We start from the raw sequence: 20,087 nt of genomic DNA on the forward strand, positions 1-20,087 counted from the left end.
AAATAACCATCTTAATATTGCTTAGCAACAGATTTTAGTCCCAATGTTAAAAAAAAATAAAAAATTCACTCAGTCACAGACAGGCCAAGCTCAAAATTATCGATATCTAACCTATACTGACCAACACGGCAGTCTACAATATCTTCATGTTTGCTCACAGAGATACTCATCTCAAGTGCCAGAGTTCTTTATAAGACAAGGCTCAGCTAAAGTGCCACAGGAACATGCCAAAAACAAAAAGTGCCACTGGTTCTTTGGTTGAGAAAACCCATTAGCTCAGCATGCCAATGTCACTAAACGAAATGTGTTTACCGATATTATTTTCCTACTGAAAGAGCTTGTCTTAGCTAGTTAGTTATTTAACTACTTTTTCAAATGTAGTAGTAGTAGTAGTAGTAGTAGTAGTAGTAGTAGTAGGAAGAGGAAGAGGAGAATCCCCTGAGTGCTTATCTGAGTCTAAGGCAGACAGTACTTGTGCATTTTTAAAATTAGCCTGCACTGACCAACACACACCTTCACTCCAGTTTCACCATGCAATCTCTCATTCTCTTTCTGCTCAACCACTTTTCCACCAACACTGTCTCTCCATTTCATTCTGTCTTGATACCAGCATAAAGCTTTTATTAGGGACCGGGGTGTACAAGAGAAAACATGGCCTCACCCTCCTCTGCTGTTGTTTCCGTGCAGTACAAGCAAAGTCACTCTGGCTTTTCTGAACCTGCTTGTGAAGTTATAAAAAAGCACATATGCTGTCCTCACATGAGCAAGTCCATCCTAAAACTAATGTGTCCTGAGAATACGCATAGGAAAGGGAACTTGACGTAAACAAAATAATTTAACCGACTAGAATATTAGCTTGCTATTGTACTGCTGTGACAAACATTACTTATTAGTTCAGTGGATACTGAATACATTTTATCCAAGAAACATTGTGAATGTCGACATTTAGTGTTAGTGCAAAATGTTTCCCAGTCTACATTAAATATTTGTCATCAGAGTAGACTTATGCCCGGATGAGACAGTACAGCGTTTTTTGCAGTGAGAGACGCCTGTTTTTAATTGTATTCTATTGGCAGTGAGTGTTCTGCGTGCCGTTTATGCGCCCTGGGCGTCTCGCGTTTTGGGCGTCTGCTGCACCTTGCATTTCTGAAGGAGTGCTCTGAGCGCACAGAGTTAAAAAAAAAATAATCCTACTCTGGGCAGAAAAGTGCCTGACGTCATATGCTTTTTTCCCCCCCCCATTGTCCAATCAAATGAATTGAGAGACGGGCCTTCAGTTGTGCTGACGGAAGTTTACAGTTGCTTGGATTGTCCGGAGACAGCAACAAACTGTACCCGACTCATCCTAAAATAAGCCTTGAACCGACCATCATTAAGACAAAGCTACTGGACTAGGTGGTGGTACTACCAGCGGTGTCCCCTCTTTCTAAGGGTCTCATGTACCCCCACGGATCTCCCTTTCCCTGTCTCCTGCGTGTTTGTACACCTCTCACCCTCAAACAGTGCCAGCGCAAGCGCCCTCCGTTTGTCTATTTTTTTAAAGCAGATGTTTTTAGCAACAAAAGACACAGACGTGTGAGTTGGGATCAAGTTTCTGCTAATATGACAGTTATTACTTAGCAGCAAACCAAAGATTATAGATCGCTGGGGCTATAATCTATGATTAGACTGACAGGACAGCTGATTCAGTGGTTGCCTAGCAACATGAAAAAAAACGATGCGCACTGCTCTTTTCCAAATTCAACCAAAAAAAGGCACTGCTGTGCGCCTCGCATTTTCGAACCTGAAAAACGCTTTCTGTCTGATTCAGCCGTTACAAGACTAGTTCGTTAAAAAGAAAAACTACAAAACAGGTCATGATTACATTGATCATTTGGAAGGTATGACTATGTCACTGAAGATTAAGACTATATTGAGGGATAATAAATGAAACAATTTCTTATTTTCTTTCACACCATTTCTATTCTTCCTTTTTCAGTATGGAGTCCCCTTCGCTCACTTTCTTCTGCTCTCTCTCACTCTATTGTGTGTCTCACAGCAGGGCACCCTTGCCTTTTGACTGGGAGGTGAATGGAAAGGAGTTAGAAAAACCAACTGAAGTCTCGAGCACTAAAAAGAAGCATTGGTAGGACTATAGTGGGGCACACTACAAAGACCCGGCAGAGTGTCCAATAAAAAAGGAACACAACACAAGCAGCTTGTTCTGTTGAAGACTCCATGGTCTGAGGACAATACATATTAGTCAGGGTCCATGGTGTGTGTGTGTGTGCGCGCGCAAGCACAGGGAGCAAAAAGCCAGCAGACATAAAATGATTGACTGGAAGAAAAAGAAAGAAAAAAAAAATGCAGGCCCGTTTGTTGTCATTCAGACAGAGCAGCGTGTGCTAAAAGCAGTACATATTAATATTGCTAAACATGCAACCACAGTGCTATCAACGTGGGACAGGCAGGAAAAAAAGTCTTCCTAATTTTATTCCTAAGACCATGCATGATGCTTACCTGACTAGACCAGTGACTTTTGACCTGGCCTGAAGCTCAAACTCAGGAAGTTCTGAGTCAGACCAGGGGGCACACACACACACAGATTTCTCATTTCCCAAAAGTACCCTTTCATCAACAGCTGGCTGTGTGTGTGTGTGTGTGTGTGTGTGTGTGTGTGTGTGTGTGGGTGTGTGTGTGTGTGTGTGTGTGTGTGTGTGTGTGTGTGTGTCAGAGAGAGGGAGGGAGGGTAGCCCAATAAATATATTATGCATCAGCCAGGTGTGCAGAGGGGCACTACTAATTGCCCCCACCACTAATGTTTAATGTACAGAATAAGAAGGAGAAGGAAGGGGGGAGGGATTGTTCGAGGGCGAGAGGGGGTTGAAGGTAGAGGGGAGGAAGGAGAGAAGGGAGGAAAACCATGAAGCTGCAAAAGGAAGGACGGAAGAGGGGGAGAAGGGACTGAATGAGGGGGAATGTAGGAGGAAGAACGGCAGTAATTAGGTCCAAAATAATAAGCTACTATCCTGTTCCCATAACAGTTCCAAATAATTCATCATAAATATGGATGCCTACTGGCCATGTACACATCATAATCTTGTGCATAATCCTTACAACCAAAGAGTTAACAACAACAACATTTTTACCAAAAGTAATACCGAGTGCATTTTTAAAGCAAAGGTGTATTTAGTGTAATTAAATGAGAATAAGAATTTCAGATTAGCCGAGAACAATTACTCGATAATATTTCATTTAAATACCAACAATTGTTGCTTTCAAAAGCAAAGATTTGCTTGCTTTCCACTGCATTATACTGTACATTAAATCATTTTGGGGTGTTGGACAGTTGATAATCCCAAGGCTATGGTAATTTGTGATGAGCATATGCTTTTGTATTTTACATGAAAGTCTACATGAATTCAAAAGTGATCAATAACAAAATTAATCTCAGTTGCTATATTAGTTAGGTATCCAATAAGCCTTAACCAAGACAACATTACCAAACTACACAGATAAATAAATTGCGAGTAAATAAGTCAATGTTGAACAAAGAAACAACCATAATCTCTTGGTAAGAGACTGTAAGAGATGCTTACACACACACACACACACACACACACCCTTGCAGGAAACTTAGAAGGGTCCATGTCTTCTGAGACTACCTCGTGGTGGGGGGGGATACGGGCTTGGCAACCTAGGTGTACTTTGACAAAGTGTGTGCGCATGTGAATAGTCACACCAGCATCATCTTTCTCTTCTTAAAAGCTGAGGGCATGGGCATGCACAGAGCTCAGCTACACTGTGCGTGTGTGTTTGTGTGTGTGTGTGTCTCAAGAGGGGTGGGTGTGTGTTAAGGTCCAGTGAGTTTGCAGCTGATAAACGAGACTAGCTAAGCCGCTACAATGGCACAGTGCTGGCCCATGACGCCCTGTTCTCACACACACATACATGTACATGCACAACCACACCAGGCTGGCCGCTGATAAGGAGTTGTCACTGGCATACACACACCTCACTTTGGGACTTTCTGGACACACAGATGGGTTCACACACACACACACACAGTCCATACAATAAAAACCTAACCAAGCCTAATATGACCTTCTCCCATCCATTATTTCAGACAAAACTAAATTTTCACTGGTGTCCTGACGAAGGAATGGTATTTATCAAGTCAAAACCATTAACCATTGCAGCAGTTATCCCCAATTACACACAAAACTGTACTTGTTTTCCAACAGTGTTTAGGTGATTTCACATGGGCTCCCAAAATCAAAAAGATCACATAACTCATAAGAAGGTATACTGACATATCAAATGTCAGATGTCCAACATGAGACAGAACACAAGACATCCAGTACACTGAGTAAACAGGAAAACAGAAATAACATTTTTATTCTATCCGAAAGTTTCCTTCAGGTGGTCAGAAAAAAATATATGCTGAGGTTCTCATCTGAGACTTCCAGCCAAACAGATCAGGTCAGGGATGCATTGTGACCAGACTGAACACAAGGGTAAATGTAAATGCATTGTCAATCCACATAAAACAACTACCTGGGCAGATATACAATACGGGTCGCTGTCTTCCGCAAATAAAATCAAAAGTTTGACGGCGCAGACAGACAGTGTGTCTGTACAGTGTTGTGCATGAACGTGCTTAAAGAACACCGTTGTGAACGTGAACTCACACACTTTTGAGTTAAGATGAATATGAACTACTAAAATAACAGAAAGCAGTATACATTATGAAGGCTCTGGCTGAGCTAGCTACATTGGCGCAAGCTGAAGAGAGAGGAAAACATGGGGGTATGTTCCATGGATTCAAACAAATCAAGGTGGGAAGCGACGTTCAGAAAGTTATCATACAGTCTATACTTAATAGAGCATTTTTTGGACCTGCGCAAACGAGAAGAGGATTTCGCGTTCGGTTAATTGAGCTGGACAGAGCAACTAGATCTCAGTCGGATCTTAGTGTGGACACTGGAGACGCATATTAATATCTGGTGTAAATGTACCCAGGTAAAAATGATATCTAGATACAATCTGGATATGAGACGCATTTTATTGTCAGGTGTAAATCCCCAAAGAGTTTTCAATAGACCTATTTTAACAACAGACATTTTGATTGGTCACAGTAACAAAAGCAAAGGTGTAACTAATAACATGAATGATGACTCCAGTCTATTCAAATGTCCCAAGACAATGTGATAGTGAGCAAACATGCACAATAACGGGACCTAAAACCAAAGCTGCTAAATCAAATTCATCCATCATTAATCTTATTATTTGCACCTGTGCTTGTCCTACTGGGACATGTCAGATGTCTACCATAGCATTGGCCTTCTCTACTGAGTTTTGTTCTACTCTGAGCCTTCAATTGTGTAGTGATTGGGTTCTAATTGAGTGCAGATCAACATGAGCACAATTACATCCAATGCTGAGCTCCACCAATCAACATTAGCTCTTTTTGTCCCATTAGAAAAATACAACTATCAAAAACTCAAATCCACCCCCTGCTGAGGAGTCAATATAATTTCTAACAAAGCTCTCAGAAAGCCATTTAATGGTTCAGCAAGCTTTAATGCAAAGCCAATACAAGCTGTTATACAGGAGTTACTCAGTGTGGCTGCAGGCACAATGATTGCACTATTGCTAATACTATTTGTAGCTGCACAAACAAAAACAAGATAATCTGTATTTGTTGAATCAATAAAACAAAGAAAAGGCATTTATGGTGCTTTCCAACACTCAAATGTACCTGCAAAAAACATATTGTTGTCTTCAAATAATCCAAGCCATGTGTGTAGGGAGTTTTAAAAGAGCCAGTCACCCTATGAAAGTCTCTGTGCTCTGCCAAAGGATGACTTTAAACTTCTCTAATGGTAAAGCCAGATGAGAAGAGAGAAAAAGGAAAATAGACAGGAGAGTGAGAAATGGAAGAAAAATAAGAGATTAGCTGTTCTATACTAAACACACCACACAGTGTCATTAACGCTGTCAGATACAGGGATGATAAGTTCCACAGCGCTTATGTGAACAAAAATCATTGTCCTTGCACATATGACCTTCTGTTTGAACTGGTTACTTCTTTTAATGATTTTGCCTTTGTAGGTATATCATAATTAGATTCTGCAACCACCAAATTGGCTTGTAACTTGATGACATTTCCCGCCACAATTAATTTTTACCCACATTTGGCGGGTTGGCAGTCTTGAGCAGTTAATTGACAATAACTTTAACTCCAGGCAATGAATAATTACTATCCCAGAGTTTCTTATTACATTTAAATCCCATACTTACATGAATTATCACACAGCCCTAATCAATGTAAAAAAGTAAGATGGTGTAGACTACAGCTGATATAATTAGTCCATTTGATAAGTTGATTAAATGAATCTGCAACTATTTTTGAACAGAAATGCCCAATATTTGCTGGTTCCAGCTTCTCCAATGTGAGGATTTGCTGCTTTTCCTAGTCTTACATTATAGTAAATTAAATATCTTTTGTTTTTAAACTGTTGGTCAGACAGAAAAAGCAATTTGAAGTAGTCATAGTGAGTAGTAGTGAAGTTGTCCGACCGCATTTTGCCCTGCAGTCAAGAGGCCGATCTATCATCCACATAGGCTACAGTATAGAGAACACCATTTCTAGCTAGCTATATATAGTTAGATTGCAGAGAATAATGCAGCTGACAAACTGTACCCCACTCTCCCTTAAAAACCAGTCACGTTCTGAAATCAGCAAACCCGTATTTTTCTATTTCATTAATTAATACATACACGTTACTGCCTAAAATAACCATGTATATTAGATTGTACTCTGCATGGAACAATGGAATTATACATGACTTATATATATAAATAAATATAAATATATATATATAAATATAAATATAAATATAGGCATCAGCATTGGCCCTTCAAAAACCCATATCGGTCGACCACTAATCTGAAGACGTTAACTTGGGCTCTGGAAAACTCTGTGATGGCCTATTTTATTTAATTTTATAGACCAAACATGAATCGAATATAAAAGAAATTAATCTTCATATTGACCAATAATGAATAATGAGTTAATTTCCCAGCGACAGTGCCAAATGCCATCATTTTTTTATGAAAGATTTTGTTTGTCGTCGTTCATTGAAAAAAATAAGCTAAATTTTCCACATGCATCAGTGGTTAATCTTAACACAAAACATTTTACAAGAATAATAAATAAAAAGTATTTCATAATAAATAAAATACAATATATCAACTCAATAATTATTCTATTATAATGTCAGGAACTCATCTCATCATATAAGTAAATAAGTATCTGATCAAGTATGGTGCCAACTTTTGGTTGTTTTGGATGATCAATGTCATGAGCACAGTTTGATCAGGAGTCAAGCAGTATGAAAGGTGAATGCTGTGCCCCACACACGAGCACTGTACCTGTGACTGGTTGTTCAGAGAGTCATACAGAGTGTATGACTGCGAAGATCAGTGCAGCTACAGTATCTATATCACGTCAGTCAGCGAAATACAGGCAAAACGTTCTTAGTAATTTTACGGAAAATCTGTTTACAGAGGGAACACCTCACAAACTGAAATTATGAAGGGATATAAAGAGGTGAGAGAGGGGAAGAGAGAGATTCAGACAGAGAAGGCAAAAGATGGAGAAAGGAGGAGACTGGCTGGAAATGATGCCATCAGTTAAGAGCTCGGCTCAGCACACGCCAAAAGCAAACCAAAACTCCCCCTCTCTTTCCCTCTTGGTCAAAGGGCTCATTTGGCTCCAAAGACTATAAACAACACTCTAAACAAACCAAATACATGCTAAAAAGTAAGTGCTCCCTCTCCACCCCCACCCCCCTCCTCCAATCTTCCCTGCTCTCCTCCATCTCCCTGTCATATGCGCTCAACTCCCATTTAATGTCCTGCAAATGAAGCGGATTTATTAATGTGTAATTAAGTAATAATCATCACTACATAATACATGAGAGACCCAAGGGGCTAAGAGCTGAGAGAGAGGGGGGGGGAGAGATAGGATAGCGAGGCTGCCGGAGCAGACAGAGAAGGAGATTTTTGCTGCCTCGCCTCGCTAAAGACACACATTAAAAACGGATTAATCCACTGAAATAATATTTTGATAAGAGAGAAGCCGTGCTTTCTCATTTCTTCCTCCCGCTCGCCCCTCCTTTTCTCTCACCCCATCAGCTAGTGTCATGGCCCATCACCGCGCCATTAGTCCGTGTTCAATTAACAGACTGCAATTAGTCAAGTCTCCCCACTGTTAACAAGGCCTAATCACTGTAAAGGCTACACTGGTCAAGTAAATCCATCAGAGGAACTTAGTCGCAGTCGTGAAACTCGGAAAAGCAGGAATATGAAGACTAATACTGCTGTTTGTTATGACTGCTTTGATTAGATTGGCATATCAAAGAAGATAACATAATAATACTGTAAATTGTAAATACATTGATATTGTCACAATCCTGCAATGCAATGAAGTCTCCTTTTATTTACATTTTAAGTTAGATTGCATGCTAATTAAAAAAAATGGCAGCTGTACAGCCAGTGTATACACAGAATGAAATTACCACTATGAGTAAATAAAAACAAAAACAAACATATTTTGCTGTCTAACAATGAGAAATAAGACAAAAAGTGAGAAATGACACAGACAAGATTTGCAGAACACGAGCAAACATGTAGGCCTATTAATATAGTTTTCACCCCACAGTTCACATCACTTTAGTGCTGTCCATGCCCACAACTTTGCTAATTTTAGTAGCAATACATTTGAAGTGATTTGGCAGCAAATGCCAAACAACCAAAATAATGAAAATATGGGTCGTGTGCATTACCCTGTCCATGAAGTAAAGTGACAATAAATGATCACCATAGCACCCATGAGCTACATATTTGATTTTCAGAAAAAAAAAAAAACATTCCTTTGTCACTCTGAGTCAGTACAACTCTAAAGCAGGAGATAAATGAGGTGGAACTTGATGCTTTGTTATTGTTTTGGCATGCCTGGCTGGCCGGTAAGTCCGTAAGCCAGCCAGCCAGTCAGAGTTGGGTGAGCAGGTGAAAGACAGAAGAACATGAAAACACATACGATCCCCTGGCGATGTTCACCTCGTCCTGCCCTCCATCGCTCCCTCCCCTCTGCCCACTCACCTGCTGTGTGCCAATGCGCTGCACCCAAACACCTCCCTCTCTCTCCCTTTCCCTCTCTTCCATCTCTCTATTTCCTCCATCCCTCTCTCCATCTTCCCCCAATGCCAGGTCTTGCCAAGCTGTCAGTGGGGCAAGGTGTGGAGGGGAGATAGCAACACGCGTGTACACACACAGATGCATGAGTACACATACACAAAACACATGGTGCTTAGGCAAGCTAGACTACAAGGGCTGTGTTACCTTCGCTGCACGCACACACACACACACACACACACACACACACACACACACAGAGTGGTGGTCGTTCAGCTTTGCTTCGCTCTGCTTCGCTTGGCTGCCTGACTAAAGCTAAGCTCTGGTTATCCAGGCTGCTGAGACCAGGCTGTCTTAGTGACACACACATACACACACGACGTGCGTGTCCATGATGCATAAGAATGTCTTGCAAGCAAAAGCGCGTACATACACACACACACACACACACACACACACACACACAGAGCAGCAGTGGACAGATTCACTGGTCCACAGCAGCTGATTTGTTCACTGACAATCTGCACCGAGCATCAACAACACTGCAGCAGGGGGCAATGACAACCCCTTTCAACCTCACCTTACACATACTGATTAAGTGGAAATCAACTAGACAATCATACAATGCCACTCTAAACAAATGCTGAAACAGTAACTTGATTGCTAGTAGATCAGTTGTTTTACAGAAAAACAAAAACAAAAAAAAAAAACGGAAAGTTTAAGCAATTTATCAAACATTAGCTGGTCATGGCTTGAATAATGCTTTTCTCCATTTCATATAATTATAAATAGATGTTTATACATTTTTGGTTATTTTATACTGCTGGTCGAGTTTTAGGTTCTGATAACCACATTTAAATGGGTAAAAGATCAATCAGTTATATGCTGTCAAGAGACATGACCTCCAATCGCTGCACAATCTACTGTTATTTTCTTCACACACACAAAAACAAAATGAAAGAGTGTACCAATGCTCCCAGAAAAAGGAAACGGTTTATAGGTCCTATCCTATTAGTTGAGCAAAAACTCCACAAATACTACCAGCACCAGGTTAATCTACTTTATGTACAAAACAGATCTGTTACCATTTGTACATGTGTGCCAGTTCCTTATAAAGTCTAAGAGTGTAACGAAAGATGGGACACGGTGGTAATGGGTTGTGTTACACTGATCATAAGACAGATTCTAAACCAAAACTCCAAATAAGACACATACATCCTAGTCATTTTTAACAAAAATACTAAATTAAAAAGTAAGTAAGATGAATGAATTATTTGGGACCTCAAACATCTACTTTACAAGATTCAATATCCATGTAAGGCATCAAGTACTGTTATTGACAACAAACAGCATTTATTATTTTCACACTGCGTGGATCTTTACTATTGATATAAAGACGGGCTGCATGTATTAACTGAAACCAGCTTCACAGCAGAGAAGGCTGTGCTATCTGCTACCGTATTCCTCAAAATCACATCCCATTCCGCACGACATCTTTGTCAGCCTGTACTGTGGACTGAACTGAAAAACAACCTGCACATATGGGCCTAGCCCACAGTAATAGATATTACAACCACAAACATATACCAAAGCAAACACAATATCAAATGCTTCCAGTACTTTGTGTGTGGCATGTAAGTAGCCTCTCCTACAATTCCCTAAATAAATCCCACCCGGCCTCAGATGCAGGTTTAACTTCAGAACCTGCAGGAGAGGCTGAACTCCTTTGGTGAAAATCCCACTGCTAATCAAATTAAACACCCAGTTAGTACCACTGTCAGAAATATGCTTTTTTTTTCCCCCCATATAGACACAGAAGAAGGGAAAGCTATATGGGAAGTGGGGGAGGGGGTGGCAACCACATGGTCAGCCCATCCCATTGCCCATCTGGGTCCCATAAAGGAAACATGGAGGCCAAGGCCACCACATGCCCTCATGCATGATGCCCACTCACCCATGCACTGCAATGAATACTATGGTTTAATGGGGGGGAATGAGGCTTCCTTTGGTAAAAATATTACAATACTGCAAACTTAAGGATTTGAATCCTGTAAATTTAGACTTTTCTTGAAATTTTGGAAAATGAATCTTTACATTCCAGAGTTGGTCTTCATGTGTGCCCAACCTTGCAGGGCATCTTTTAGAAGTAGGAAAGGAGGCCAGAAAACCCGAGCAAATATTCACAGAAATAGTCTAAATAGTCTTAAATCTAAGATCAAATACATTCACGTCCAGAAATGCACTACATCTCCTTTAAGGTCTGGGGAATTTCAACATTTGAGAAGAAATTTAGAATTTTACATCCAATTTTGATCATTATTTGGGTGTGAAAAGAAACATCAGTGACTACAAAGACATAATAAAGGGCTAAGTGACTTGATTTTGGGGTCAAACAATCAAATTTACTACAACAAAGCTGCAGTGGCATGCAATAAATCACGACATGGGAATAATACATAGGCCCATTAACCGAGTGAATTACAACAAGTTTATCCAAAAGCACTACCCACGCTGTCAGGAAAACGATACACCAGTGTATCATCTTTCAAGTTCTGACAGTGCGGCAGCTAATTGAAAACAATTAGCCAAGTGGACCAGCAGACAGCGAAACTAAACTGTAGCTCTTTGAAAGCCTATTTCTGACAATGGTGTGAATATTTGAAACAATTAGAAGGTGGACAATATAATTAAACTATACCCTTTCTTATGGCTATATTTTAATCATTTTTAACAGCGTCCTGCCCAATTACAAACAATTAGTGAACCAACAGTAAAAGTGAGCAATCACACTAATTGTTAAGGTAAGAGACACTGAATTATCCTACCTCGGTTGTTCAACTACAGATAGAGTGCTTGCACCCCTTTGGGGGGAAATTAAATTAAACAGGCACCAGAGTTGGTCAAAAAATCTTAGTCATGGTTTTGGTCGCGTTGGCGTCTTTACCCACTCCGGAGTCACAGTGTCCGTTTACATGCGGTACAAAATAAACAGTTTCTTACCTTTAACGGAGCGCGGCTTGGCCTGTTTTCGTCTAGACATCTCTGGTCTCGAACAGATTTGTTGAATTTTTGCTCTCTAATTGTTTTTGTTCCGTTTCGTGTTTTCAGCAAACCATGCAGACACAGTCGGGTTGTCTTTCCTCCTCCTCCTCCTCCACTTCGCTGCTGCTTCTTCGCCTGTTGCAATGCGGCAGCCTCAGTCTGAGTGGGAAACGGCCGTTAGTCCAACGACAACAAACCACACACACACACACACACACACCGGGAGTGAAGAGGCTTGGAGGCGACGCTCGGCTCCTCTGGTGCGTTTTCTTCCTCAACAATCGGCAGGGTTCGCGCAACCTGTAGAATAAACGGGAACAACTTCTTCTCTTCTTCGTAACAGCGTGCCGCGACGCAGACAGCTTCGCTTTTTTGTTTCTTCTCTCTTTATTTCCCCCCAGTGCACGCGTTGTGCAGCCCGGGCGCTCGTGCCGCTCCGACTTCTTCCAGCACTAGCGGACCGGGGCGCGAGCTGCCAGCCACGCGCGCGGCAAACACCTGAACAGGTCCCGCGCGGTATTGAGGGGAAAGTGACAGCGGCACCGTCCGAGTGCGAGGTGGCGTTGCCACAGCGGTACGTGACGGTCCAGGTGATGAGAAGCGACGGAGAATGTTCTGGGAAATTGCTTTCGAAATGAAACGTGGCTTCTTCCCTCGCGCTCCTCCCGTCCTCGTCGGGGCTTATTTAGTTTATCGAAACTATTTCAGTCTGTTTTGTTTATCTTTTCCCTCCAGGAAAGCGGCACCGACCCGAACCGACCAGCCTCCTGTGTCCGTCCCGCTATTCTACACTAGGCTGTTGTGGTGGTGGTGGTGGTGGCATGGACATTGCGCTCTTCCCCTGCATCTCCACCCCGAGGGCAATAGTACTGCTTTTACTACCCACGCTTTTTTTGTTAATATTTCCCAATGCCCTACCGGCGGTATTAATAGCAGCCTAATATTTCAACCAGTCTAACCCTTCGCTAGCCTCTGTCTCCCTGCTTTTTCTTTGTCCTGACTCTGGCTACCAGTCTCCCTCCTCCTCCTCTGCCTGCCTCTGCTGGCGGGGCTGCGGCGCAGACACACATAATAAAGCCAAGGCAGGCAGTGCTTGGCTGGAAATGTAGCCGCGTCCCAGCAGGGGGATGTGAGAGAAGGGTCCCGGCGGGGGAGCGCTCTGATCCCGCAGGGAGCAGCTCGGCACAGCCCGGGTTGGCTGAGGCAGAGAGGCAGGAGAGAGGCAGGCTGGGCTGAGGGAGAGAGAGGAAGCAGAGGGGAGAGTTAGGCAACAGCGCCTAGCTGTGGCCGACCGGCACAACTACAACCGGGACTGAGAATACAGAGGGAGGAGACAGAGGGAAAATATGGACTTGGATTAAAGTGGGATGTGGAAGAGGCTCTAAAGTTAAAAGCTGCAATAAACAAGTTCTCGCCAAACAAAATAAGGGCACAAGTGAACAAGTTATTATGTCACCTGCTGCTGAGGTATCTGGGTTTTAAATGCAAACACTGCTCAGGACGGTGCTATCAGCCAGTAACCAGTGTCACAACGTGTCACTCTCACGCCCCAGTAGCAATGACAATGTTTTGTATTTCTGTGTTAAACATTTCTTTTGGGCCTCTGCATTTAATAGCATGCTCCTTTCATCTCCTCGGCTGTACTAGGCCAATAATAGGCCCCTTCAAGTTGTGACAGAAAGTCTTTTTGTATTCATAAGAAAACCAGAATTCGGCTTGTTTGTTTGTAAGAAGTAAGAAATTACCACAGTGTAATGTATGTGTAATTTGTGTAGCTCTTGGATGGAAACATACATACAGTAGAGTCATGCCCAGGAGGTTGTAATTCCTTGGTCACAAATGGAGGTGATTAAATGCAACTAAATTGCCCTCTGATGCATGGGGGTTGTTTTTTTGTTGGGTTGAGCAAGTTGTGACCCACACCTTCACCTAAATGAGTCTAAAATTGACAGTGTATATCGCAGTTGTGGTCAGCTTGAATCCCCATAAAAGCCTCAACCGAAATGTATTTGGGGGTCACTTGTAATTTATCATCAAAGGTTCAGTGTGTTAGTTTTAGTGGCATCTAGTGATGAGGGTTGCAAATTGCAACCAGAGGCTCACGGTACCATTTCCGGAGTTGTGAAGTAATTTTTCCAACTTCAGTGTGTGTGTTCATGTGCATTAGCAGTTCATAGCATTATCAGAGCGTATAAACAACACGCAGACGTCTAGTTCACTCTACATGGACATCTTTGCAATCCGTGAATTTTGCACAAATCAAAGTTAGTTCTTTATCCTTCTTTATGTCCCATGTACACTATTCCTTTGTGCAATTTAGATTTAAGGAGGAAAAAAAGATTCTGGTTATTCCGACACCACTTGCATGCACCATCAGTTACTGCTCCCCCTCCCTTTTCAAGAAGCAGGAGAAGTTACGGTGGCCGACACGTTCTGTCGGCTCTTGTGCTAAATAATACGCGTGGGTCTCCATCTGTCCAAATTTCACTTCTGTTCTTGCTTCCAACAAACAAGACAACTACTACCACTATTACTACTAACGTTACTTGTCCTTCTTCTTCGTACGTACGTATTCAACGTAGTGACGAAACTCTGTAGCGCCGTTTGTCCGTTCGGGCTACTGTAGAAACATGGCGGCCAAGTCCATGTAAGAGGACCCGCTGTGTATGCAACGTTAGCTAGAAATGGCTCATTCTAAGGTAATAAAAACATGGCGGCTCATTATGTAAGGTCTTTATACACTACTGAAAACATAGTTATGGATATGGATATAGAATTTTTGTCAATCCTGCTAAATATTACACACGGCATTAATCTTCTTGAAGACAAAAAAGTAGAAATGTTTTTTGGACAGATATAGTTTATGTGTCCTTAAACACCTAAAAAAAGAATGTTTTTAAAAAGTTTTTGGTAACACGATGTCAGAGAGAAAGAATGAATGGCCTATATGTTTCCATTGTGTGGAAACGTATAGGCCAGTTCTTCTTTTTGCTGACGCAAGTTTGAATGTGTTTGTTTTGTAGAGTAACACATTTTAATATCTATTATCTTAGTCCAGGAATACAGGGAAAGATTGCAGGAAACAAAATCATGTATTCACACTGTAATGGTCCATTCCCTCCATAAAACGTCTGCACGGGATTTGTGCACGGTTTTGGAATGTCAGACGTTTCTCATCTTGAAATGCTCCCAGTATCCTCAGCGTCTTATTATTTCACTCATTTGTGGTGGATTCATTTCTTTAGGACAGTGTCTGACAGGATTAGTTTAAGCCTATTCATTTAGCCTGAGCAGAACCTATCCGTGCGAAATGAACATTTTCCGCACTTTAGATCGAGACCACATGAAATGTCTGTTTTTATCCAGTCATGGGCATACAAGAACATAGACCTTTGTGTTGCAGTGATGTACCATCAAATGTTTAAACTCTGCTGAGCCATTTCTTCAAAAGAAAATACCTCTGTGTCTTCCATTGCCCTTTTCTATGGTGCTTTGGATATGCCCCTCCAAGAAGAAACCTTTTTTTCTTTTCTTTTTTCTGTGAGCTGTTTTCACATTGGCGGGCACATTTTGTCACAGTGAATATAAACCATTTGACTTACTGTATAAACATAATTCAATTAGCCACACCAGTGCACGCGCGAGTGTGTACATGCATGCGTGTGTATGCGTGTTTGTGTGTCTTCTTCAAAGCTCCTTTATGTCCAGTAAAGAAAAGAGGGACACGTCTGTGGACAATATAAAGCAGACAAAGAGGGAAAAAATGAAAATCACTGGGTGCTTTGTTCTTCGCTCTCTGCTCCAACTGAGCGCTCTCTGACCGCAGCTGAGCTTTTCCATGTTGTCTCTCCCCCTCTCTCACTCTGTCTCTCTCTGTCTCTCCGACTTTCCCCTCGCCCCTCTGTCTCTCTCCCTGGTTGTCATGGATAACTGGGTAACGTGAAGCTCCCTGTGCTAACCAGCAGGACCACTGCCCTCCGCAGATTGAGCCTCCCTGCCCCCCACCCCACCCCGTTCTCCCATGGAGAAACAGAGCAGCCTTTAAGATTGACCCCCTGCTGGGTTTGGGATGGTGGGGGGCTCTTGTCTCTATGCCCTCCCTTTGCCCCCCCCCCTTCTGTCTCCCTCTGCCTCACCCTCCAACCTTCACCTCTCCCTCCCTATGAAATGTGTGCACGCCAGGAGACCCGCATGTGCATTTGTGTGTGTGTGTGTGTGTGTGTGTGTGCATGTGCATAGCTCCCCCAGTGTGACTGCTGCTGGCACGGAGGGGCAAAAGCCCTCACTCAGTGGTTGGTCCCCCCTCCACTCCTGTCTCCCCTCCTCGTTTCTGCCGGTAAATACAAAGAGTGGGAAAAAAAGCCCACATTACAAGCTCCTTAAGGGTCAAGGACAGGCCCCAGTCTGAATGGCTTCTAAGAGTCGTATTGTTGAATCACATAGCTAGCGATTACACCCTCTGTCATCTCCGCGCGGATTTGGCTTTTTTGTACACACAACAAGAGGACATCAAGTATCAGCTACTGAATAAGTCGGCCAACAGACATGCAGTGGGAATTGATACAGACAGGACATCAATGGAGTAAACCTGGGGCAGATGATTTACAGCCCCAAAAATGGGGATTTGGCTTAAAAACATCATACCTTAACAGTAGTCTGTTTTACAGTGATTTGAGCACTAAGATTGTGACACAGAAAATAAGGTGCCAGTTTATGTATTTTCATAAATACATTCTGTAGCTGTGGTGAGATAGTCTCATTAAAAATTCAGGATCCACTTCTACCAAACTCTCATGGAAATTGAGCCCAGCCTAAGTTCAACCAGGAAGACTATGTAAATGCTCCGTACTTGTATAGCGCCTTTCTAGTCTTTTCGACCACTCAAAGCGCTTTTACACTACATCTGCATTCACCAGTCACACACATTCATACACTGAGCCTAAAACTAACATTCACACTCATTCATACACTGGCGGAATAGCCGCCAGGGGCAAATCGGGGTTCAGTATCTTGCCCAAGGACACTTCGACACGCAACCAGGGAGCCAGGGATCGAACCACCGACCTTCCGATTAACAGCCAACCCGCTCTACCTCCTGAGCCACAGCCGCCCCACTATCTTTATGCTTCGGTCATGTCTCTCTTTAACAGCTGATTATGGGCGTTGACCCTTAGCTTTCTAATCATATCTCACCAGGATCAGCACAGTCAATCATATAGTCACTATCAAACTTTAAATCTGGACTCTCCTCTGCTGCCGGCTGTCATTCAGTACGAATCACTGCGGCGCCCCTCCACTTCATGAACCTCCTGCTCATCAGATCCAGGCCCAGTTCAAGCTCAGCAGAAACTATGAATGTTTGCAATATAGTATGCAAATGAACAGCGGGAGAGTGTCTTACAGTCGTCTTCAATGGATGTTTGGATACTATCTTCAAAAATTGGTCATCATTTGAATCAGTTGTAGGCAACATAAATTCAGGTGAGAATGTGGGTGGGATATGAACTTCTCTATCAAGCGCTCTTTTTTCTTTTCTTTTCTTTTCACACAACTACTTCCATCACTTTTCAAATGTAAACACTTATGTCTTCAGACATGGTCAGATGACATATCATTTCAAGACCTGTTCATTTCAAGCGTACGCCAACCTTTAACCCCTCAGGTGCCAAGCCCACATTGCTGATAGATGAAATTAAGAAGCTGGCAACACCAAACAGAGGAAGAAACAGAGAATTGTTAAAGAATATCTCTAATTTATGTAACAGGGAAAGGTAAGACAGGTCTTGCTTGAAATCATTAACTGACCCCACAAGTGTTCACTGACCTTCCAGCTCTAGTTAGACTGATAAGGTAGAGACAGTAGCTCAGGCATCAGGCTAGCAGATATCGGTGTTCTCTGGGAATCTTGCAAGGTTGAGTCTTACAAGAATGTTTACAAGAACTTACTGGCTCCACAGATTCGAGTACAGCTCATGAATAGTAATAGATTCCAATATGACAAAGCAGTGGAGTCTAAACATCAGATTTGTTGTGCTAGGTTAATGTCAGCTAAAGATGGCCTAAGAGGGAAAACCTACAGGCACCAGGGGGAAGACAGAAATGTAAAAGGGACCAAAAGATGCTATCCTTCAGATTTGGTGTTGGAATTTCAGGCGTTCACATGTTGAATGCTGGCACTGCATCTCCTCAATAACTCTGGTTCACAATATTTCTTCAGAACTGATGCTTAAAAACAGAGAGGATGCTAAAGTTTTCCCTGATTGCTTAGGGACAATTTTTGAAACTACTGGCTGTGTGGCGGTTTTTGGCGGCCCCTGTTATGGCCCCCCTGCTGAACGAAAAGTCTACAGCAGCCTCATTGAATTGGCCACATCCGCCCGAAGCAACCTCCATGTTGACCACCACATAATCTAATAGACATAACAACAAAAGTAAACTACATGTATAGTGAATGGAAGACGCTAAAGAATGAGTTTCACATGCGCTGTACCGATCACCGCCAATCAAGGCTCAACATAACTGTCCGACCTGCAGAGTCTCCGCTCCTCTGTGTCTGCAGAGCGCCTCCACACATACACTGACAACTACGCTGTTTAGTGCATGTAGGCCTACGTGGTGCAATAAAGACTTAGCCAGTAAAAAGCCAATTCTTTAGCAACACTCCTTTTTAATAAACATAAACATGCAAAACACGATGTTTTAATCTGCCCAGTCTCTCATCCACCGCAGCTGTGTTTTGGTTTTACAGGCGCACAGCGCTAGTTCAGATACTAGCTTATTGTTACAAACAAGCTAAAGTGAAAGCTCTCTGTCTTTAGTAACTGTTCAGCTTAGTTTGCCACTTACATTAAAATATGGCACATTGTAAAATCAGCTGGTGGCTGAGACAGACCCTCTCTACCAGCAGCAGCAGAGGGAGGAGGAGGACAGGAGGGACTGTCAGGAATAGGATTTATTTTACTGACATGTTAGATTTGTTTCCAGTGAGCTATTAGTGACTTTGCTGTTGTAAATCCTGTTGCTGCTCTAGAAACAACATTTAGTTAATAAAAAATGTTAAAATATATTTTTTTAATTAATTAATAAATAGGACTGATAAGAGCATTGATAAATAACTGAACCAATAAGGATTACCAATACAAGTGTGTCATTAAAATCCTAATGATCCCAAAATGTCCAGCTCATCTCTGTGTCCTGGTTTTAAAATCTGGCCCAATCGAATCTGTAATTAAATAGCCCTGGTCTGCAGTGATCATAGTAATATATCTTCCTTGCAACAAAATGTACATTAAACTGTATGCAGCATTGTAGACACATTGTACTTCACATCAGGACTAATAACAGGAGTGAATATGGAGAAGTTTCTATTTTCCAAGCAATTATTTTCAACCTGCCACGTATCCCCCCTTTATAATGCACAGATGATGGCCTAAGTATTTAATTTTGTGTATACTTCACATCAGGACTTATAACAGAGGTGAATATGGAGAAGTTTGTTGTTTCCTAACAAAAGTTATAGTGGGATACAAAATACAAACTGGGATCCAGAGAATGTCTAGTACACTAGAGATTCTACTGTTTATTAAGCCTTACAAAGAAGTGTTGTGTCAAAGAATGTACTGTCACTTGAGCTAAAGTTAACAGGATTGTTAATTTAATAAAACTATAATTAAGTTACTGAAAAGCTCCTGTTACTGAAACAAATAACTGGAAGTTACTAAAACATTACATTATATACTAAACAAGACATTTTAAAAGCTTGAACATTGCCTTTGTCTCTTTTGTCCCGGATTGAATAGGCCCCTCTGACAAAACAACTGGCCCCAGCCTGGCCCCCTTAATAAAATTGGTCTAGAACCGCTACT

General features: G+C 42.0%; 1 protein-coding gene across 3 annotated transcripts in view; it reads right to left on the reverse strand.

The window, feature by feature from the left end:
* The window catches only part of znf423 (zinc finger protein 423), a 150,348-nt gene extending 136,945 nt beyond the window's left edge, over positions 1–13,403 (reverse strand). For 2 of the 3 annotated variants that reach the window (XM_046037169.1, XM_046037167.1), the window contains exon 1: positions 12,181–13,403. In XM_046037169.1, coding sequence (XP_045893125.1) covers positions 12,181–12,220 — 40 coding nt within the window. In that variant the 5' untranslated portion in view covers positions 12,221–13,403. The remainder of the gene's footprint in view (positions 1–12,180) is intronic. The other variant, XM_046037168.1, reaches the window with a different exon arrangement.
* Positions 13,404–20,087: the final 6,684 nt, after the last annotated feature.

This window comes from Micropterus dolomieu, linkage group LG22 (genome assembly GCF_021292245.1).
Source record: "Micropterus dolomieu isolate WLL.071019.BEF.003 ecotype Adirondacks linkage group LG22, ASM2129224v1, whole genome shotgun sequence".
NCBI classification, from domain to species: Eukaryota; Metazoa; Chordata; class Actinopteri; order Centrarchiformes; family Centrarchidae; genus Micropterus; species Micropterus dolomieu.